At 41.5% G+C, this 24,016-nt stretch overlaps 1 protein-coding gene and 1 non-coding gene across 4 annotated transcripts; one reads left to right on the top strand and one right to left on the bottom strand.

Moving 5' to 3' along the window:
* Window positions 1-5,813: 5,813 nt before the first annotated feature.
* LOC138948763 (lysosomal thioesterase PPT2-A-like) lies at window positions 5,814-21,910 on the bottom strand. Of its 3 annotated transcripts, XM_070320371.1 has the most exons (11): window positions 21,447-21,910; window positions 16,800-16,990; window positions 14,179-14,332; window positions 13,462-13,554; window positions 13,028-13,082; window positions 11,668-11,720; window positions 9,696-9,779; window positions 8,909-8,993; window positions 8,461-8,515; window positions 7,585-7,771; window positions 5,814-7,522 (listed from the first exon to the last, which is right to left on the bottom strand). In XM_070320371.1, exons 2-10 carry the CDS (start codon window positions 16,968-16,970, stop codon window positions 7,610-7,612), a joined length of 912 nt encoding a protein of 303 aa, XP_070176472.1. In that variant the 5' UTR covers window positions 16,971-16,990; window positions 21,447-21,910; the 3' UTR covers window positions 5,814-7,522; window positions 7,585-7,609. The 3 variants fall into 3 exon arrangements, with proteins under 3 accessions (XP_070176472.1, XP_070176470.1, XP_070176471.1); XM_070320369.1 differs by having other exon boundaries at window positions 5,814-7,771; window positions 21,447-21,909; XM_070320370.1 differs by lacking the exon at window positions 21,447-21,910 and adding an exon at window positions 21,101-21,191 and having other exon boundaries at window positions 5,814-7,771.
* A 262-nt stretch (window positions 21,911-22,172) lies between these two features.
* On the top strand, window positions 22,173-22,244 carry Trnam-cau (transfer RNA methionine (anticodon CAU)). Its single transcript has one exon. It is a non-coding gene; the product is annotated as a tRNA-Met (tRNA).
* Window positions 22,245-24,016: the final 1,772 nt, after the last annotated feature.

The following is a 24,016-nucleotide window of genomic DNA, read 5'->3' as shown; positions in this document are numbered from 1 at the left end:
ACTGCATCAGTAGTTTGTTGTGATCAGTGGGAAGCAGTATCAGCACTTTGTTACCTGGTGTAAACTTCCTGTTTACGGCTTTGCGGTCGTAGTAGTGCTTTCCGCTATCCTGAGACTTTTTCAAGTTTTCTCTCACAATCTCGAGAGTCTCCTCCAGTTTCTCTCGCAACTCGAACACGTACTGGTAACTGTTCTTCACTTCAGGTGTGTCCACATCTTTCGTCCACAATTCCTTTAGTATTTGCATCGGGCCTCTCACGGTCCGCCCGTACATCAGCTCGAACGGGGAGAATCCAGTGGACTCTTGTGGCACCTCCCTGTATGCAAATAGCAAGGCATTGATGTAGCGATGCCACTGCCTTGGCTGCTCACTGCATAGTTTCTTCAGCGTGGACTTCAGCGTCGCATTGAATTTTTCGACCAGCCCATTGCACATCGGGTGATAGGGTGTCGTAGTCAAGTGACGAATGCTCAGCAGCCTGTTGACCTCTTCCATGCATTCAGAGACAAACTGTGTCCCCAGGTCTGTGAGGATCTCTTCAGGAACCCCAATTCTGCTGAAAATGTCCACAAGTGCCTCGGCAACAGTCTCGGTGTCAATTTTCTTCAGAGGCACGGCTTCTGGGTACCTGGTTGCATAGTCTACCAGGGTCAGTACCCAACGATGACCCTCTTCACTTGGCGGTTTGATCTCGCCGATGAGGTCAATGGCCACCCTCTTGAAAGGTCGGTCGATCAAAGGCATCTTCTGCAACGGCACTTTCGGGACCCTTCCTCGAGGTATGGTTTTCTGGCAAATATCGCACGATCGGCAGAATCGAGTCACATCTGCATGCAATCCTGGCCAGTAAAACGCAGCCTGGATTCTGTCCGATGTCTTCTTGACCCCCAGGTGACCTCCCATAATAGAGTCGTGGGCCACCTCCATCACCTGGCGCCTAAGCGGTTGAGGCACCAGAACTTGACGTAATGGCTTCCCACCGTTGACTCTCGCGTGCTGGAACACTCTGTACAGGATCTTGGCCTTCACTTCAAATTGCACAGTGCCTTCGCCCTTAGTCATCTCCTTGACAGGACGACTCCTGTACTTTGTTAAGGTCGAATCAGCTTCCTGTAGCTGAATCAGCCGATCCCTGTCCACGACAGCAGTTGCAGAACTGTTGGTGACCCTGAGTGGCGTAGTTGTTTTGTCCTTCTTCGCCTGGGCTCTGGTCGTCACAGCGCTTACAACCTGCGGCTGGTCGCGGCGATGCACAGTTGCTCTGTCATCTCGTAACAGTTCGCTGATATCTTCATTCGCGAATGGCAGTGGGTCGTCCTCCTCAACAGCAGGCTGAGCTGCGCCCATTCTCCATTCGACATCAGGGTCATCAGGACGTCTCGCACCCCCAATGTTCCCAATTAATAGATCGTACAAGGGCTTCTTCAGGCAGACGGCCTCAACTTCTCCGGTGAAGTATGGAGTATCTATCTGGATCTTTGCCACTGGTGCCCTCACGCATTTGCTGTCAGCCATGAGCGTCCACTTGAAGTCACCAGTGAACTTCTCTGTTGGCACCAGATCCTCTTTGACAATGACTCCATTGCAGCCCGAATCTCTGAGAACAGTCACTTCCTGCTTCTCAACAAATCCCTTCGACACGGGCATGTTCGACACTGACACAGCTGCGCTGGCGACGACAGAGATTGACTTGCCATTAGCGAGTAGAAGCTGGCCATCAGATAGACATTCTTCCACGTCCAATGGTGTATCCACTTGCTCGGCAGCCCTTGGTAGTATGACGCTGCTCGCACATACTTGTTGGTTCGAGCCACTCGTTTGCCTCTTGTTGTCGTAATATCTCCGTCGATGTTCTTGCGCTTTGTCATTGACATGTCCGTTATTTTTCTTTTGGGGACAGTTGGCGACTCGGTGACCCTTGGCATTGCAATGGAAACACGTTATGTTCTGCCCTTCATTGGATGATGGTGCGGACTCAGTTTGTCCCTTGGCAGGTTGGTTTCCCTGGTTCCCGCTCTTCTGGAAAGGTTTCGATGACTTTGACGTCCCCAGGGTCCTTCCATGAGCAATGAGATAACGCTCAGCAGCATCAGTAATGTCCTTCAAACCCCGCAGTTTTTGCTCTTCCAAGCGGGTCGCCAGGTCCTTCGGGCAGGCATTAAGGAACTGCTCCTTCACGATCAAGTCCCGCAGACTCTCGTATGACTGCTCTTCACCTGATAACTCCACCCACTTCTGCAGGTATGACGACAGGCGCTCCACAAACTGGCTCGGTGTCTCTCCAGACAATGGCTGGCATTCGCGGAAGCGTTGACGGTAGCCCCTTTCAGTGAAGTTGTAGCAACGCAACAGAGCTTCCTTCAGTACATCATAGTCTCTGGCGTCATCATTTGAAAGTCTAGTGTAGACCTCAAGTGCTGCCCCAGTCAAATGTGCGCTGAGTTGAATCGCCCAGTCGTCGCGCTGCCATCTAGCACTCTCGGCGAACCTCTCGAATCTTGCAAGGTAGCAGTCGATCTGGTCCTTCCCGTCAGCGAATGCTGGAAGTTTCGGTGCCCTGTGTAGCATTTGCTGCTGGTTATCTCTTTGGCGTGGTGCCGCTTGCTCATTTTGAACACGCACCATTTCTGTCTGAAGCTCTAAGCGCTTCGTCTCCATTTCTATCTGGAGCTCTACGCGTTTCAGCTCCATTTGCCTTTCTTCACGCTGTGCTTCTCTTTCTTCACGCTGCGCTTGTCTTTCTTCACGCTCACGCTGCGCTTGTCTTTCTTTTTCTTCTCGCTCACGCTGCGCTTGTCTTTCTTCACGCTCACGCTGCGCTTGTCTTTCTTCACGCTGCGCTTGTCTTTCTTCACGCTGCGCTTGCAGTCGTGTCTGGGACTCGACGAACTCCGTCAGCTGCTTGCCTTTCAGTCCCAGTTCAACTCCTTTTGCCCAGAACTCAGCCATTCTGGTCTTTTCCGGTGCGTTCGTCTGTATTATTTCACAGCCACGAACGTAGACGAATGTAGTCTTCTAAAAGAACACAGTCTCTACTGCACCTCCGATGCTTCTCTCGTCGCTGTTCACCTTCGTAGACGCAGGCTGCCACCCTCCTCGTCTAACGTGACGGCGCACTCTGCTCACGATACGTACACGACGTACCTCAGTCGTATTTCGTAGTATTAATGCACTAGCTCCGCGACGAAGTCCGTCTCGTCCAAACGGCAGCTAACCTCTGTAATCCCGATACACTCCGGCGTCGCTCACCGTACCGAGCTGCGGCGATTACCAAACTCTTCACCAGTCACACCGAATCCACGGTTCCGTAGTCTCAATACTGATCCCTCAGGATACACCCGATTGATGGCTACCTCCTGTGACTGTCTTGACGCTAGTCCTTGTTGCTGGAAAACCCTTGGCGTTAAACGTAGATCCTTGGCTTGGCCCCCAATTGTTACACGACACTTGAGATTGCCACAAGTTCTCAAATGTCGTATAGTTGTGTTCTTTTATTCTACGTCGCCCGTCTTCGCAGCAGCAGAAAACAACTCGTCAAATTGAGTTCGAGGATTTATTCAGCATTCAATACATACAACTGCACAACGTAGCAGAACTCAAATAGAAGCTCTTTTAACATTCAAATCGCGCTGGCATATATAGTAAATACTCAATCTCGAGAATATTCCAGACCGAACACGATACAACTACATTATACGAGCCGTGCATGGACTAAACTAGCGACATTCTCTCTGACGTACATCAAAAGCGCCGACACACTTAATCCGAACGAACGCCACGAACTCACGACTAAAACAGCATGGTAAACAACTTGTTTTGACAGGACTAGAAAGTTCACCTGCATTCTCGTCCAAGCATAAATATTGTGTTTACAAAATATAATATCGGTACTTTCCCACAAAGTACAAATAAGTCAACTAAGTACCCACAAAGTACAAATAAGTCAACTACATGCAACACACAAAACTGAACCAAAGCTCAGCAACGGTAGCGTTTCCTAACACAGTCTTAGAAAAAAAGCGAAATAGGATAAGAACTCAAGAAACCGGAAGTAGAACTCAATCACTGCTTGCAATCATAAATTATATACACGGTAGCTTATTGCTGTTAAAGCATTCTCAAACTTTGTGTGGTCATTAAAACATTTACTTTTGACCGTACAATGATGTCATTTAGGTTTAATCTAAATTTACGTTCTACGAACACTATGCAACAAAAGTACATTTCAGATACATGAAACCCTGACAAAACATTTTCGGTCAGTTCAAACCTATATGAATTTCTTCTTCTTCGTTCGTGGGCTGAAACTCCCATGTACACTCGTGTTTTTTGCACGAGTGGAATTTTACGTGTATGACCGTTTTTTTACCCCGCCATTCAGGCAGCCATACGCCGTTTTCGAAGCATGCTGGGTATTTTCGTGTTTCTATAACCCACCGAACTCTGACATGGATTACAGGCTCTTTTTCGTGCGCACTTGGTCTTGTGCTTGCGTGTACACACGGGGGTGTTCGGACACCGAGGAGAGTCTGCACACAAAGTTGACTCTGAGAAATAAATCTCTCGCCGAACGTGGGGACGAACTCACGCTGACAGCGGCCAACTGGATACAAATCCAGCGCGCTACCGACTGAGCTACGTCCCCGCCCCATATATGAATTGACGATGCATTACATAAGATTCAAAAACAAATTGTACTTTTTTTCATAATCATATGCACTTTTGTGTGAAAACGCTTTTCCTGAGATAACGTGTGAACAGCTGAAAATTGCGCTTCAGCTAGTAGATAACCGGAAGTTGAATAAAATGCGAATGTGACACCGTTCTGAGAGTTCCTGGGTTTTTTTTGTTTTTTTTATCTCGTATGGCTTACCTACTCATATATATATTTGTTGATGAGATACGTGGCAAAGGAGAGCTCATATGCCTTAATCTTTAACAATACCCCCTAATCATAGGACGTAATTTACAGTTTTCGGCAATTTCAAATGCATACACTCCAACGTACAATGTAATTAACTTAACAATGGCAGTGCCTACTACGAACAGAAGACTTGCACTTTTTGAAGAAACCGGGATACGTCTAGGATTAATTTAAAAGAAATAATGTTTTTAACAACTGGTACCCCAAGACTGAGGGTTGCACTTTATAAGAAGTCGGTACCATTTCCAAAAGGCAAAATAAGAACTAAGAAAGATCCTAGCTTACTTTAGTGTAATGTAATTTGCTTACATACCCGTTGGGGGCATGCTGTGGGGAGTTTAGCTTGTTTTGTCATAGTAAATGCAGACATTGAGACATGTATGACCGTTTTCTGAGATTTGAAGCTGGCGCAATGAACAACAGGTATGCCAAATATAACTAATGCTACAATCACTAGTCTTATCATTTGCTCTAATTACATTGTGAGCATAGAATTTTACATACAATGGTCGTCACAGCAGTGAATGAGTCTCTTTCTAATAATATACACTACTCACAAAATAGTTTTCTACTTTCAAAATTTATAAATAAATAGAGAGAGAGAGAGAGAGAGAGAGAGAGAGAGAGAGAGAGAGAGAAACAGAAAGAGAAAGAGAGAGACAAAGAGAGAGAGAGAGAGAGAGAGAGAGAGAGAGAGAGAAATCGAGAGATAGACAGACAGACAGAGACTGAGACGGAGAGATCGAAACAAAATTTATAAATAAATAGAGAGAGAGAGAGAGAGAGAGAGAGAGAGAGAGAGAGAGAGAGAGAGAGAGAGAGAGAGAGAGAGAGAGAGAGAGAGAGAGAGAGAGAGAGAGAGAGATTATTAAACAATGCGCAAAACCATTTATGTTTGGGAAATTGATACAATTTTATTATGTTACATTACGAAAAATTAGGCATTAAAATGTGATAATTGCAACACAAGAAATATTGTTTAAGTACAAGTTTGTTGAGCAAATGTCATTAACCATGAACATATTTTCGACATTAAAGAACTGGAATGTCAAGAGGCAGCTCTATATATCACAGAAGCCGTAGATAAAGCAGACATTAACTGGTGTACAAACTGAAAAGCTTCACACACGAAAACATCGAAAAGTGTATACAAATATTGTATGATATAAAACATTCTCTGACGTTAAAGGCACAGTCATTCTTTCACGAGAAGACAGCTCTGCTTACTATTTTAAGTAGAATTGCTCATGTGTTTAAGAAGACAAATCTAGCTGTTTACCAGCAAAAACATTTGACTGCAACACGACCGAGACACATTTTAAACAAAAAAGGTGAGGTGCATTTGCACTTCAATCTAAATCAAAATGCATTGGTAAATTGTGGTCCAGATTGTTTCTCAACAACATTGATAACCACAGAAAATCAATCTTTAAACTAAAAACACATTCTGAGTGTTTAAGGTTCAAGTATTCGCAACAGGTCTGTATCAGGGAAAAACTTTTGGATTATGAACAGGTAAGTCAAGCCAGTTAAACAAAGTGTCATGTGCACACAATCCATGTAAAAGGCATTAAGCTGTGGAAATATTCAATGAATAACATTCAACAACAGTCAAAACCAGTGATTATACAATGATGCAGATGCATATAATATATCACAGTTATATTTAAATCATGTAATACCTTGCAAATTCTAATAAGCATAAGTTTGATTAGAACAATACACACACACACACACACACAAAACTGCATTGCACGCACACGCACACACACACACACACACAAACACACGCAATGTTTGCTTGCTTGTTTATAGAAGCGTTCTTGTATTGTGGAAATGTCCCCACTATTCTCTCCCATCTAGCTTCCATCTGACAAGCATAAAACAAAAAAGATTTTAAAAAATGTGCAGAACGCTCAAACACTAAATCATGCATATTCAACTCACATTTGTGGTAAGGCACTTGCACAGCATTTAGGAATTGCAAACCCTTTTTTTAACTTTTTTTTTTTACACATAAAACGGCATCTGAATAATAATTATGTACAAAAAAGTCTTTCCAGAATCTCATTTTCACCGCAATTCTACATAATTCTCCTAATCTTAATGTGAGCCTTTCCGATCCTAATCTTAATGTCGGCACCCCCACAAAGATCACTTCAAGGCACGGACCTGCAAGAACATACAGGTCCGTGCTTCAAGGTGAACTGTGTGATAATCCTAACCAAGGTTCAACACACTGGTCGTGCACAGAGAACGTGTTGGGCCAGTGCTTCAAGGTGAACTGGCTGATGATCCTAACCAGGGTTTAACACACTGGTCGTACACAGAGAACGTGGTGGGCCAGAGCTTCAAGGTGAACTGGGTGATGATCCTAACCAGGGTTTAACACATTGGTCGTACACAGAGAACATGGTGAGCCAGTGCTTCAAGGTGAACTGTGTGATGGTCCTAACAAAGGTTTAACACACTAGTCGTACTAAAAAAACCCGTGGTGAGCCAGTGCTTCAAGGTGAACTGTGTGATGATCCTAACCAGGGTTTAACACACTGGTCGTACACAGAGAACGTGATGGGCCAGTGAGTATGGTGGACATTCACCTCACCTCACCTACGCCTGTGACCCCGTCTGGGGTATAGGCCGCCAAATGGTGGACATTGGGCAAGAACAAACTGGTCCGTGCTTCAAGGTGGACTTTGTGATGGTCCTAACCAGGGTTTAACACACTGGTCGTACACAGAGAACGTGATGGCCCAGTGAGTGTGGCGGACATTCGGCACTGAGTAAGTGTGGATCCTGCCTTGCTTGTTGAGTGTCTGCAGCCCAAATGCATCATTCTGGTACCACTGGAAAAAGACAAAGGAATTTGAAGCTGATGCAATACCCCACACACACACACACACACACACACACACACACACACACACACACACACCCACACACACACACACACACACACACACACACACACACAAATCAAAAATAAATTTTAAAAAGTTTTCTAAAGATAAACAATGTTCTAGTTTCAGGCTGTAAATCTCTACAACTGCATTTTGAGGCTGAAAAACAAAACACACACACACACACACACACACACACACACACACACACACACACACACACACACACACACAAGAGCACACCTCCAGCCACAAATAGCAGCGTAATCTAAGTAAAACATTATCAACAAGCAACTAATAAACAAACACCAGAGTTTCAAAGCTAAAGAGTGGATTGGCACTGTCTGAGGCCACAACAAAATTCCATTTGGTCCATCTGAATCTTAGAAAAGACAAAGCAACAATATGAAAAACAAAACACATACCGCCCAAAAAAATTTCTCAGCAAAATGGAAAGAGACATGTAACACTTAAAATTAGAGAGGACAAAAACATTGTAGAATATATTTTTAAACACACACACAACTACCTGTGTAAGATTTCTGGCACATAACAATTATGAGATAGCGCTCCACAATACTGAGAAATTCATCACTGCACTGAACTGTTGTAAATTGACACATACATATACTCACACTCTGATTTTCCATAGGTTGAACCACCTCATTGTTGTCATAGAACTCAAAATGACTGAAAGAAGAAAAAATTAAAAAAATTAGAAATACCAGATATTTTGTCATGAAAGACATTTTCATCACTGCAACAAAACGGGCTATCTTGAGAGTGGGATACGGGGTCCTGTCTTTGAGTCTGAACCCATGACGCATGGATACCAAGCCCAGTGCTCTACCAACTGAGCTACCGTACCTGGCCCTGAGTAAAGGCAAGGCAGGGCAAAGGATTTATCCAAGAAACCCCATGGTACATGAAGAAAAAATACAAGAAAAAGAAAGAAATGCAAATGTTTCAACATATACCTAAGCTTATTCCGATGAAATAAAAAAGAAATAAAAAAAAGATTGCATGAAGGAAAAATGCAGTGACGCACACTGAAAGACATTAATTAGCTTAGCGCCTACTGACCTGGATTGCCATGGACCAATGATCTCATCCTGAGGACCTCCCACAAGAACCAGATGCTTCAGTCGCAGAAAGTTGCTCTTGTATTCTGGATTGAAGATAGGAAAATGTGAGTTTCCTCAGCAAGCACTCTAGCTTCTGTATTTTGGCATTAAGGTTGTGCAGCAAGCTTAAACTTTCTTTCCAAAAGTAGATGGCTCAGTGCATTCTTTCAGGTTACATGGTTTAAAGCAGCAAGTCGACTCATAATAAAACGCATGCATGCACTTGAACCCCCCACCGCCACACACACACGCACATCAAAGCAATTAATCACAGGAATCAAAGCACGCCCGCGCTTGAATCCCCCCTTTCCCAACCCACTCACAACTATGCAAACACACACACACACACACACACACACACACACTAACACAGACTCAGTCCCTCATCTCTCTCTCTCTCTCACACACTGACACACACACACACATACACACACACTGCACACACCCACACACACACACACACACACACACACACAGCGTCTTCAATTAGAACATTTTCACTATGCACTCGCTGAAGCCTCAAATTAATTTGGAGAGGTTGACTTCACGTAGTTGACTTCACAAAACTGGCTGCACGAAGCATTTGCATTGAATTTTTGATAAAAAGACGTTAAGAAGTCTTCGCAAAGTCGACTTAGGGCTTAATTAAGTACTGCCTTAAGACAAACATGCAGACATCTTAAAAACAATTGCGTTGATGCACACATATTTAGAGATTACGACTCAGCCATACTCCTATGATTTACCTGAACTGTTAGGGTGCTGAACTTCATTATTAAGAAAAGTCAGAAACTTGTTTTCCTTCAGGTACTTGTCATGGTGATGAGGATCTGTGGGAGATACAAACAAAAAGTTATAGAGTTTCACACGCACATGAACAATCGCACACATGCACATGTATGCATGTGAGCATGTACATAAATGCACAAACACACACACACACAGACACACACACACAGACACACACGCACACACACACACACACACACACACATACATACACTCACACATACACACACACACTATAGCACACACCATGCTTCGTTAAAACCAGCAACTTGGGCATAAGGCAGGAGAGGGAAGTGCCAAAGCCTTCCTTGTGTAGATCAGTCACACGGATTACTTCTCTTGTCGGGCGGGGATGTAGCTCAGTCGGTAGCGCGCTGGATTTGTATCCAGTTGGCCGCTGTCAGCGTGAGTTCGTCCCCACGTTCGGCGAGAGATTTATTTCTCAGAGTCAACTTTGTGTGCAGACTCTCCTCGGTGTCCGAACACCCCCCGTGTGTACACGCAAGCACAAGACCAAGTGCGCACGAAAAAGATCCTGTAATCCATGTCAGAGTTCGGTGGGTTATAGAAACACGAAAATACCCAGCATGCTTCCTCCGAAAGCGGCGTATGGCTGCCTAAATGGTGGGGTAAAAACGGTCATACACGTAAAAGCCGTGGGAGTTTCAGCCCATGAACGAACAAACAAACTTCTCGGCTTTCCAAAGTAAATCTGAACACCCCCTTCCTCCCCACCTCCTTCCCCAAAACCTGCATTGGCTTTAACACCCAAAAAAATAAATGTACATATCGTATTCTTTTTCTTTCTCAAATAATTGCTGACCAAGGCGTTTGCTGAAAGGGTTTATACATTTTGGTTCATATGTGTCTACTGATATTCTGAGGTACACATTCTTGTTATTTCATTCAACACATACAAGTTTCAGTTACTCCAATTATCTCCTGCTTTTTATATTTAGTCAAGTTTTGACTAAATATTTTAACATCGAGGGGGAATCGAAACGAGGGTCGTGGTGTATGTGCGTGTGTCTGTGTGTCTGTGTGTCTGTGTGTGTGTGTAGAGCGATTCAGACTAAACTACTGGACCGATCTTTATGAAATTTGACATGAGAGTTCCTGGGTATGAAATCCCCGAACATTTTTTTCATTTTTTTGATAAATGTCTTTGATGACGTCATATCCGGCTTTTCGTGAAAGTTGAGGCGGCACTGTCACGCCCTCATTTTTCAACCAAATTGGTTGAAATTTTGGTCAAGTAATCTTCGACGAAGCCCGGACTTCGGTATTGCATTTCAGCTTGGTGGCTTAAAAATTAATTAATGACTTTGGTCATTAAAAATCGGAAAATTGTAAAAAAAAATAAACATTTATAAAACGATCCAAATTTACGTTTATCTTATTCTCCATCATTTGCTGATTCAAAAAACATATAAATATGTTATATTCGGATTAAAAACAAGCTCTGAAAATTAAATATATAAAAATTATTATCAAAATTAAATTGTCCAAATCAATTTAAAAACACTTTCATCTTATTCCTTGTCGGTTCCTGATTCCAAAAACATATAGATATGATATGTTTGGATTAAAAACACGCTCAGAAAGTTAAAACAAAGAGAGGTACAGAAAAGCGTGCTATCCTTCTAAGCGCAACTACTACCCCGCTCTTCTTGTCAATTTCACTGCCTTTGCCATGAGCGGTGGACTGACGATGCTACGAGTATACGGTCTTGCTGAAAAATGGCATTGCGTTCAGTTTCATTCTGTGAGTTCGACAGCTACTTGACTAAATATTGTATTTTCGCCTTACGCGACTTGTTTATGTTTTGTTTCATGTTTTTTATTTATTTATTTCATTTTTATTTTTTGTAACAGAAAATGACCTAACAAAACTGCAATTCCGAATCAGCAAGGAATAGATAAAATTACCGTTCCAGTAGTTTCCCACCGAAATTACTTGTCCAGCCTTTGTGTAAAACAGTCTGAAACAAAACACATCTTTTATCCTAATTTATTGAAACCATAAAAACATCAACAGAAGTAAACTGACAAACATAAACCAGGGAAACTGAACAATAATACTTTTTTTTCTTCATATTATAAGCATTTCAATGCTTGTTGTTCTCTCAGGTGCCAAGTGATTAGCTGTGCATAACACTCACTTACTCCATTGCTCATGTCGCATGCATTGAGAGCACTAATTAATGCACTAATTATTCTTATTCGTATTCTTATACTTCCATTTGTTTACCAGTTCTTAAAATGGCAATCGGCCTCATTAATATAAGATTTATAAAAATAATTTGTCATCATTTTCACAAGTTTTCATTCATAACCAGCTGGGTAACAAAAAACAATGTTCATATGTAACAAATCATGGTAGTGAATGGGTTTATAAAAGCGTCAGGTGAAATGTGGATTATCACAGTAAAAGCCAATCGATAGTTGGAGCCATCATGGTTTTAGATCCGTGTTTCCGAGGACAACGATTGTAAACATTCACTCTTAAAGACCGAATCAATTTTGATAATCACTGCGACGACTCATGGTCAATTTGCAACTTATCTCCCTAATCACTAATTGCACAAGGAAAAGTCTTGAATGACTTAAAAGAAAAGCCACGTTCTTAAAAACTTATTAAACTCGCAAATATGATGGCAGCAGCTCTGTACATTTAAGACTTGAGAAAGGGGACAGACAGGTTACAATTGGTGTCACACAATTAACTGTATGCATAGGGTGTCTAAGAAAAAGTACCCCAAAAGACATTGAAACATCAGAACCGAGAAATGGAAAAACTAAAATAATAATATTTGTGTTCATATTCGTCAGAAAAGATCTACTGAAGGCAAACATTCTCAGAGAAATCCAGAACATCCCAAAGGAAACATTCCCCAATGTAATGAACAATATGGCAATGAGGATGCAGTCTGTCATTGGAAAACGGGGTGGCTACATTGATCACGTGGTGTGAAGAAACAGACGATCTCAACTGAAAGCTGTGAACTGGGGACAAAACTTCTATGAACTGAATACAATATCACGCAAACAAATGTTCAATAAAGTTACTGACTTGTCTGTAGTATTGACAGAAAATCGGGTACTTTGTTAGGAGACACCTTTATATATAAATAATTGTTGCCACACAGGTTGGTGCAAGCAAAATAACACAGACAGACACACACATACATGGATGCACACGCATGCGCACACACACACAACACACACACTCATACTCAAACACACACATAGAGGGAACAAAGATATATTAGGCAATTAACCAACTTACAGGTAAGCTTCCTCTTTGACAATATCATGGAAGAAGGGCTTCAAGTATGAAGTATCTGAAACAAGCCAAACCACTTTAACAATAGAACATTTTCTCCGACAACCACTTTGTCACTGCAGACGGATCCATAGCAGTAGTCATTCATGGGCAGCGTATGCTTGACTCAGACTTGTGTAATTTTGCAGCAGTGCACTTCTGAGCTAAAGCACTGACACACAAACAAACACACACATGAATGCATGCATGCATGCACACACACGCACACACACACACACACACGCACACATACACACACACACACACACACACACACACACACACACACACACACACACACACATTATAACATACACACTGGGGGATGAGTAACCTTAAAACTGATAAAGAATTCAACATGTCTGCAATGGGTCAAATAAAATAGTTGCACCACTGACCTCCAAACTGTCCAGCGAGGGGGGAACTCAAGGCGATGAACGTGTCCACATTGTGACGCATCGTGGATAACAGACCTCTGCATATTACTCCTCCTGGAACAACGGAACAACACTAAGCTCTAGACACACAAACTCTGTTTAAAATATTTGCGACACTTATTTTATCCACAATAAACTGACAATAAAACACAGGCGCGGCCTGCATGCATGCATGCGTGCAGATGTTTAGTGTGTGTGTGTGTGTGTGTGTGTGTGTGTGTGTGTGTGTGTGTGTGTGTGTGAATTATGTGATAATAAACTAAAGGAAAAAAGCACTGCTCATTGCTGTTGAAAGAACAGTTAAAGGGAAATAACTACTTCTTCAAATCTCATTACTACACTGATTACTTCCCCTGATTTTGGAACATAACTGAACTGTCAAATTGATCAAGATATTCTGGTGCTTCTGTTCAATAAGAAATACATTTTTGAAACGCCTCATGCACCTGGTAATATTACAAAAAATGCAGATGACAATCAACAACAAATACGTGACAATAAAATATGCCACATAAATCAAAAACAGGAAGTAAATGTACATTAATTACGCCACTCTACAAGTCTGATTGCAATACGTACAGTTAAAAAGAAATGAGAGTTATGCGGATCAAAAAGCATATATGGAATCAAACACTGAAAACCACCAAGAAAGACATGCAAAACTGCATTCTCACTGACCCTGAGAATAGCAAATCAATTTGACACCGTCAGGGCTTTTGTCCATGATCGATTGAAGTTGCTCCGAAAATTTTTCGACCTGTACCCACATAGGCTGCAGACTGTATATGTCAGGATAAGCTGCCAGAGCGTATGTGTTCACACCAGGGAAATCCTGCAAAAAAAGATTGAAAACATATGAAGTGGAACACCCATTGTAAGACCTCTAAAAACCTGACAAAATCTGGTCTAAACAAGGCGAAATTACTACAGTCATTTAGTCAAGCTGTGGAACTCACAGAATGAAACTGAACGCACTGCATTTTTTCACAATGACCGTAGTCCACCGCTTGTGCAAAACGGAGTGAAACTGACGAGCCTGTTTAGCGCGGTAGTGGTTTCGCTGTGCTTCATAGCACGCTTTTCTGTGCCTCTCTTCGTTTTAACTTTCTGAGCGTGTTTTTAATCCAAACATATCATATCTATATGTTTTTGGAATCAGGAACCGACAAAGAATCAGATGAAATTGTTTTTAAATCGATTTAGGAAATTTAATTTTGATCATAATTTTTATATTGTTATTTTTTTTAATCCAAATATAACATATTTATATGTTTTTGGAATCAGGAAATGATGTAGAATAAGATAAACGTAAATTTGGATCGTTTTATATATAAAAAAAAATTCATTACAATTTTCAGATTTTTAATGACCAAAGTCCTTAATTAATTTTTAAGCCACCAAGCTGAAGTGCAATACCGAAGTCCGGCCTTTGTCGAAGATTGCTTGGCCAAAATTTCAATCAATTTGATTGAAAAATGAGGGTGTGACAGTGCCGCCTCAACTTTTACAACAAGTCGCGTAAGGCGAAAATACAATATTTAGTCAAGTAGCTGTCGAACTCACAGAATGAAACTGAACGCAATGCCATTTTTCAGCAAGACCGTATACTCGTAGCATCGTCAGTCCACCGCTCATGGCAAAGGCAGTGAAATTGACAAGAAGAGCGGGGTAGTAGTTGCGCTAAGAAGGATAGCACGCTTTTCTGTACCTCTCTTTGTTTTAACTTTCTGAGCGTGTTTTTAATCCAAACATATCATATCTATATGTTTTTGGAATCAGGAACCGACAAGGAATAAGATAAAAGTGTTTTTAAATTGATTTGGACAATTTAATTTTGATAATAATTTGTATATATTTAATTTTCAGAGCTTGTTTTCAATCCGAATATAACATATTTATATGTTTTTGGAATCAGCAAATGATGGAGAATAAGATAAACGTAAATTTGGATCGTTTTATAAATTTTTATTTTTTTTTACAATTTTCAGATTTTTAATTACCAAAGTCATTAATTAATTTTTAAGCCACCAAGCTGAAATGCAATACCGAAGTCCGGGCTTCGTCGAAGATTACTTGACCAAAATTTCAACCAATTTGGTTGAAAAATGAGGGCGTGACAGTGCCGCCTCAACTTTCACGAAAAGCCGGATATGACGTCATCAAAGACATTTATCAAAAAAATGAAAAAAACCTATGGGGATTTCATACCCAGGAACTCTCATGTCAAATTTCATAAAGATCGGTCCAGTAGTTTAGTCTGAATCGCTCTACACACACACACACACACACACAGACACACAGACACACACACACACACACACACACACACGCACATACACCACGACCCTCGTTTCGATTCCCCCTCGATGTTAAAATATTTAGTCAAAACTTGACTAAATATAAAAAGCCGGATATGACGTCATCAAAGACATTTATCGAAAAAATGGAGAAAAAAACGTCTGGGAATATCATACCCAGGAACTCTCATGTAAAATTTCATAAAGATCGGTCCAGTAGTTTAGTCTGAATCGCTCTAGTTGACACACACACACAGACACACACACACACCCAAAACTTGACCAAATGTAAAAAGGAGGGAGTCTTAAAATGGGGGTAAATTTACAGAGGTTATGAATAAAAACCTAAGAAAACGGGGTCTTAAAAGGGAGGAAGTCTAAAATGGGGGGGGGGGGGGGGGGGGGGGCTTAAGGTTCCACTGTACTCTGTGCTTCAGAGTTAAAACAATGTTTAAGTGTGTGCATGTTGTTCTGAAACTTGATGTTGCAACGAGCATATTACATATTGAACATGACACAAATTAGGGCAGAAAAAGTGTGAGGGATAGGTGCAAACATATGCATGCAAACTCTGAATCATACTATATCTATATATACTCCTAAAGATTGCAAACACTTGAACCACATCAAAGCAGAAAGACAGTAAAAGAGAGAGGCACACTGTGACACACTCACAAAACATCTTGAACTGCACTATCTCTGAATGAAAACATACACACACACATACATGAATGCACACACACACACACACACACACACACACACACACACACACACACAAACACATACACACACACACACACACACACATACACATGCCCGCACACACACACACACACACACACACACACACACACGCACACACACACACACACACACACACACACACACACACACACGTACACGTACACGTACACGTACACACACACACACTCACACACATACACACACACAGACAGCGAAGTTAAATGTGTACTAATTTAGCTACCTATCAAACCGTACCTTCTGAATCCAAGGCTTCATTATATTGAACTCTGCAGCATCAGACAGAATTCCATGCACAAACACAATGCTTCTTTGGGCTGATGCCATGGGGACCAAAACCATCAGAATCACAGCAAGCATCTTATGTCCATCAGCTGACAAAGCCATGAAAGCTCCCAAAACTGACATGATGACAGTTGGAGTTATACCTGTTGAAAAGAAACAAAATAGAAATGTGTTGTGAAGCAACTACAAACAAAAACAAATGTCCTGTTGCCTGTGTTTGTGTAAAACCAGGACCGGTGTAACACGAGAAAATTACTCCCACGAGATTTTTACTCCGGAGTAAACATTTCGTACGAAAAAGTTACTCCCTTTACGAAAAAAAGCACTCCCCCATTGCACGAGAAAATTACTCCCCAAGTCAGGTGAGTTCCGAGTAAACATTTTGTACAAAAATGTTACTCCCCTGACGAATAAATAACGAATAAATTACTTCACCCCAACACGAGCACTTTAACTTCCCATGCCAGGTGTACGAAATTTGTACTCCCTTGTCCCCTGTTAGTCTTGGTGGTGGAAGGGGTGGAAGGAGGGTAGCGCGACATTCTTGTGCGCGAGATCACTTATTGGCATTATCCTTTCGCCCGCATCCCATTATTGCGTACGAGATTTTTTTGTGGAAGTAAAAAAAATGAGGAGTAAAAATTTCGTGGAGGGAGTAATTTTTTCGTGCCTTGGGGAGTTCTTTTCTCGTACGAAAAGTGTACTCGGAGTAAGAATTTCGTACGAAATATTTACTCCGGAGTAAATTTTTCGTGGAGTAAAAATTTCGTGTTACACCGGACAAGCTGTTTGTCTAGATCGAGGTGCATTGTGATGTCACCAGGATGAAAAACAAATTCCCCTCCACCCCCCCCCCCCCCACCACCATCTCTTCTACCTTCCTTGTATGTATAAAGCACACAAAACATGACGCCAGTACACATATATCTTGTTTTTGATATCCTAAAAGTAGAAATAATTTTTTCACGGCTTGAATTTTATCAAATCATTATTTTGATCACCAACAATTATTACTGTCAGCTTGTGAAACCATGGTCACACTAAATATAACATACAATAAAAATGAAAAAAAAAATCCACCTTCAATACAGCCATACACAGAAAAAGAATGAGGAGGAAGAGATCATGAAATAAAAACTGTGTAGTTATTCCTGTGCAAAAGTTAGCCAAAGCAGGAAACTACCAGTTAGATGAACACTGAACGGGATGCATCAGACCATAGACCTATATTAAATATAGGTCCCTGATCAGACATATCTTATATTCATCTGTGCCCAGTGTCAGTGAACTTTTCATGATAACCTGGATTGATAAACTTGCTATCCTGGTACATGTATCATGTAGGACTAGCTATCATCACACTCAAGTTAAGATAAAGTAGCAAGTATCAGTGGCAGTTACTTTTGATAAACAGAAAGTACACACCAAACAAGAATCGGTCCGAATAGCCAGATAGGTTGATTAGGCCAAATACAAATATATGTTGGTTTATGGTAACCCGACCGACCCTATTTTTTTCTGCCGACCCTAAATCTTTATTTTTCATTTCTAAAAAAAACCAAAAAAACTTTTGGCACATTTTGCGAACCATACCGAGACTAAGGGAAGAAACCTCCTTCAAAATCGACTAATTAAAAAAATAAAAATAAAAATAAATAAAATAAAAAGCCGAGCTATCGACCCTATCTTTTTTGGTCACGCACGTTACCCTAAACCAACATATATTTTTGTTTGGCCTTAGAGAGACCTGTAGAACCAACAACCAGACCAGGGAACCCCTGTTTTGCACTGGGAGCATTCTCAAGCAAACTTGGTGTATTTTCAAAAAAATGAGCGGACTCCACACAGCATTTGAACATCCATGATTCAAACATGTTTCACACGCGTCCGTCGCACCGTTAATTAAGTTTACCAATACATTTCAAACAAATGCCTCTTTCAATGTTTACTGACAAAAACTGTAATCATGTGTCAAAACACTGGATCCGCTCCGAGATGCGCTTGTGAAGAAAAATAGTATAGGAATTTTCCTCATCGTATTTTGTTCCACTGACCGTACCGCTCGTATTCTAGACAAATCATGCGTACAAAATACGTCGAAATCGTATGGGTTCCCAGGTCTGAACAACAATTTACTAACCTAGCTACCAATCAAACCTTTTATTAATTTAAAAACAAGTCGCGTAAGGCGAAATAACAACATTTAGTCAAGCTGTCGAACTCACAGAACGCAACTGAACGCACTGCATTTTTTCACCAAGACCGCATACTCATAGTTTCGTCAGTCCACCGCTCGTGGCAAAGGCAGTGAAATCGACAAGCCAGAATAGTGCGGTAATATTCGCGCTGAGTAGGATAACACGTTTTTCTGTATCTCTATTCTTTTTAGCGTACTGAGTTTGTTTTTAATCCAAGCATATCATATCTATATGTTTTTGGAATCAGGGACCGACAAGGAAGAAGATGAAATTGTTTCTAAATCGATTTCGGACAATTGATTTTTATCATATTTTTCATATTTTTAATTTTCAGAGCTTGTTTGTAATCCAAATATAACATATGTATATGTTTTTGGAATCAGAAAATGACGAAGAATAAGATGAAATTGTTTTTGGATCGTTTAGAAAAAAATGTTTTTAATGACAAGTTTCCGATTTTTAATGACCAAATTCATTAATTATTTTTTAAGCCACCAAGCTGAAATGCAATACCAAAGTCCGGCCTTCGTCGAAGATTGCTTTGCCAAAATTTCAATCAATTTGATTGAAAAATGAGGGTGTGACAGTGCCGCCTCAACTTTTACAAAAAGCCGGATATGACGTCATCAAAGACATTCATCGAAAGAAAAAAAAAGTCCGGGGATATCATTCCCATGAACTCTCATGTCAAATTTCATAAAGATCTGTCCAGTAGTTTAGTCTGAATCGCTCTACACACCCTCACAGACAGACAGACAGACAGACACACACACACACATACACCACGACCCTCGTCTCGATTCCCCCTCTATGTTAAAACATTTAGTCAAAACTTGACTAAATGTAAAAAGCAGCTCTTGACAGTAAACCGGCTTTGACGAACTAAAACATTCTGAGACAATTAGGTTTTAAAAGAGAGGTAGTCTTAAAATAAAGGTAATTTTACAGACATTATAACAGAAAATCTGGAAAAGTATTGTCTTTAAAAGGGGAAGGGTCTACAACTGGTGATTCCTCTATACATGTATACAGGCGCTGGCTTTAAAACCGGTTGTTACTATCAGCGTGGGTTCAACCCCCAAGTTCGGCGCGGGATGTGTGTCCCAGAGTCTTCTTCTTCTTCTTCTTCTGCGTTCGTGGGCTGAAACTCCCACGTTCACTCGTGTTTTTGCACGAGTGGAATTTTACGTGTATGACCATTTTTACCCCGCCATTTAGGCAGCCAAACGCCGCTTTCGGAGGAAGCATGCTGGGTATTTTCGTGTTTCTATAACCCACCGAACTCTGACATGGATTACAGGATCTTTTCCGTGCGCACTTGGTCTTGTGCTTGCATGTACACACGAAGGGGGATAAGCCACTAGCAGGTCTGCACATAAGTTGACCTGGGAGATCGGAAAAATCTCCACACTTAACCCACCAGGCGGCCGCGACCGAGATTCCAACCCTCGACCTTCCGATTAAGAGGCCGACGTCTTACCACCCCGCCACAGCGACCGTCAACTGTGATTACCAACTTTATAATAAAAAAACAAGAAAGGTAGGTTGTTGGAACATTTGTTATTGACAAAACAATACATTCACATTAATAAATACATGTATAGTGTATGTATTATTTTGTCAATAACAAACGTTCCAACAACCTACCTTTCTTGATTTTTGATTCTGAATTTCAGAACGTTGGCAGTCTCTTTGTTTTTGGATAATTTACCAACTTCAGTGTTCCACAATTCTGCCAGTATAGACATTGAAAAGGCATGAGCAGTTACAATTATTCTGCCAGTAAATACTTTGAATCCATTCATACATAAACAAAGAAATGCTCTTTAAATTCTAAAAAGTTTGTACTCTGCAGCATATGATTATATATACATTTCTTAAGTTTGTTAACAAAAACAAACAAAAGTGTTGATTGAAGCCAGGTGGTTGGGAACCACTGAGTATAACACTACTATAAGCTAGGTGAGTGGTCCAAATGTAATGGTGATTAACTAGTTCACAATTTATCGCTGACTTAGGAAGCAATGAAGCAATATACTATAGCCATCAACTTACCACAGGTCAAAGTTGTTGTCTGTTCTGATTAAAACTTGACGTTATGTGGCAGTGGGGACTTTTTATTTCCTTGTACACTGACAGAGACACACTTCCGCCTTTTGAGATTAAGTGCCAGTACACTGCTATCAATTAAATATAAAACTTCAAACAAATGACACTGGCAAGAAAAAAATGACTATATAAGCTTTGCCTATAAATATGATGACCATGATGATGATGATAATGTGTGTGTATGTATGTGTGTGTGTGTGTATGTATGTGTGTGTGTGTGTGTGTGGGCGCATGCGCGCGCTTGTTTGTTTGTTTGTGTGTTTGCGTGTCCATCTGTCTGTCTGTCACTCACCTGTTACTGCAAGAAGACGACCGGGACTTCAGTCATGAATACGTGCACTGTGCGGAAGTGTATGGGCGTTCCGGGCTAAGTTCTGTTCTAATCTTTAGTCGTGTCGAATCACCTCTCATTATTCGCTGTCCCGTGAATACGCCTTCCGTTAGCGATAGTTGATTTGCAATTTTCCGTTAGAAAAGTCTTGCTCCGCCTCGAAGTCATACGCCAAGTCAATAGGGTCTGCCCGCTTCTCGGGTCGTGTTACTCTATAAATAATTCTTGAAAAATAACAAAGAATCACAAAGTTTCTTTCACGTCCGTATGATCGAGATGATTACATGGTAGTGTTGAACTTTAGCGTGATAAATTCATCGCTCTATAGTTTGAGGAATCATCTTAATTCATAGTCCATTGCTATGTATTACTAATCGAAAAGACAGCATGATCAGACCAATTTTACTATTGGAGCGCCACTAAAAAGAATCGAAAGTGTCAGGGGAGAGAAATCTGACCTCTTGAAGAAATAGTTTTTAAGAGTTAAGCCTCCTCGCTGTACACATATTTTGTAGCGAAGGCTCTGTGATAACGCAAACCATCGGTTTTCCTTCAGAAAATGCTTCATAAAATATGATGTGACAGGTAGTTTGTTGTTTAAAGACCGCGTAGAACTGCAGAACGTCAAAATAAAACCTTTATTGAAAAGATACTATATAAAAAAACATATCCGCATATTTAGCATGGAGCAGAGTGGCGCAGTGGAAGCGTGCTGGGCCCATAACCCAGAGGTCCGTGGATCGAAACCACGCTCTGCTAATATTTTTTTCTCCTCAAAATTGATATATTTTTTTTTTTTTCACCACGAAGAGATGGCTTTGGCTTGTTAGACTATTATTAAAGTTAGAAATAAAAGGATACGTGGCAAACTGAGACTGAAATACCGCCCCGACCGGGAAGGACTGAATTGAACTTTTTCGAAGTTCATGAATTAGCGGAAAGATTAAGGACTTCATGCAAATAGTACGTATTTGAGTACACTGGTTAGTTTGTGTGCCTTCTCAACGTACCCTACCCCACTGTTTATCCCACGGCAACGGAGAAAACAAATAACGAGCAGTGACAGTGTAAAGGTTGTAAGCTGAATTCAGGCTTAGATTGAGATTTCCGCGTCCAAGATGACTGACGACAAACGGTGCGCCGTAACTTGAGACCACCAACCGGCGGTCACAACTGACTCCGGCACTTGAAAACAAGTCGCGAAAGGCGAAATTACTACAGTTTAGTCAAGTTGTGGAACTCACAGAATGAAACTGAACGCCGCTCTGCATTTTTTCACAATGACCGTAGTCCGCCGCTCGTGCAAAACGCAGTGAAACTGACGAGCCTGTTTAGCGCGGTAGTGGTTTCGCTGTGCAGCATACTCGCACGCTTTTCTGTACCTCTCTTCGTTTTAACTTTCTGAGCGTGTTTTTAATCCAAACATATTATATCTATATGTTTTTTGAATCAGGAACCGACAAGGAATAAGATGCAATTGTTTTTAAATCGATTTCGGAAATTTGATTTTGATCATAATTTTTATATTTTTAATTTTCAGAGCTTTTTTTTAATCCGAATATAACATATTTATATGCTTTTGGAATCAGGAAATGATGAAGAATAAGATGAACGTAAATTTGGATCGTTTTATATAAAACAAAATTTAATTACAATTTTCAGAATTTTGTGTGTGTGTGTGTGTGTGTGTGTGTGTGTGTGTGTGTGTGTGTGTGTGTGTGTGTGTGTGTCCGTACACCTGTTCCTCGTTCCGGTGTGCTTTTCACGCCGCCCAGTCCCTGCATTCACTGCTCCATCCACATCTGGATTTCGTTCCGCTGCCAGACTTGTCGATTTTACAGACGCTCCAGGGAGGGATGTCGGGTCGCTGCGGTAGGCTACCCTCGGAAGATGACACTGCACTCAGTTCTGCTGAGTCACTTCGACGGTGTTCAGTAGTGGGTCTGTCCCGAGCCAACGGACGCAGCCCACTGCCTACTATGCCCCCTTTTAACGACATTGACTGCTAAGTCGCGGATCCAGACTGAGTGAGCGTCCCCTCCAGAGAGCAGACCGCCACTACGTCCCTCCGTCGATCCCCCAGAACGTCACACGTTGAAGACTGACAGCAGAACTACTATTCAGGGAAGGATGGAACAGGAACACCGAGACCAAGGTCACCATGCGAGCTCCTGGCATGAAGGGCCACAAGAGCAAGGACAATTTATAATTTTTGGATGATTAATGAGATGAGGATGATTATAATGATGATGCTGTGGATTTTGGTTTGAGACTACGTGACAGGGCATAATATATCCTGGCGTCAACCAGGCCCGAGAACTGCCGCACCTGCGGTGTTGGTCAGGTAATCAAAGTCGCATTCGTTAAGTGAATGACACTCGGCTTTGTGATCCCAGCCTTCCCATAGGAACCATAGTACTTCCACTCTGGGTAGGAGCCGACCGTAGCCCGAAAAAACCCACATGACCCTGATGAGATTCGAACCCACGACCTCCCGGCCCGCAGCCCGATGCGCTAACCACTGCACTACG

The sequence above is a fragment of the Littorina saxatilis genome, linkage group LG15 (assembly GCF_037325665.1).
Source record: "Littorina saxatilis isolate snail1 linkage group LG15, US_GU_Lsax_2.0, whole genome shotgun sequence".
Taxonomy (NCBI): domain Eukaryota; kingdom Metazoa; phylum Mollusca; class Gastropoda; order Littorinimorpha; family Littorinidae; genus Littorina; species Littorina saxatilis.
This window is presented reverse-complemented; position numbering and strand designations above follow the sequence as displayed.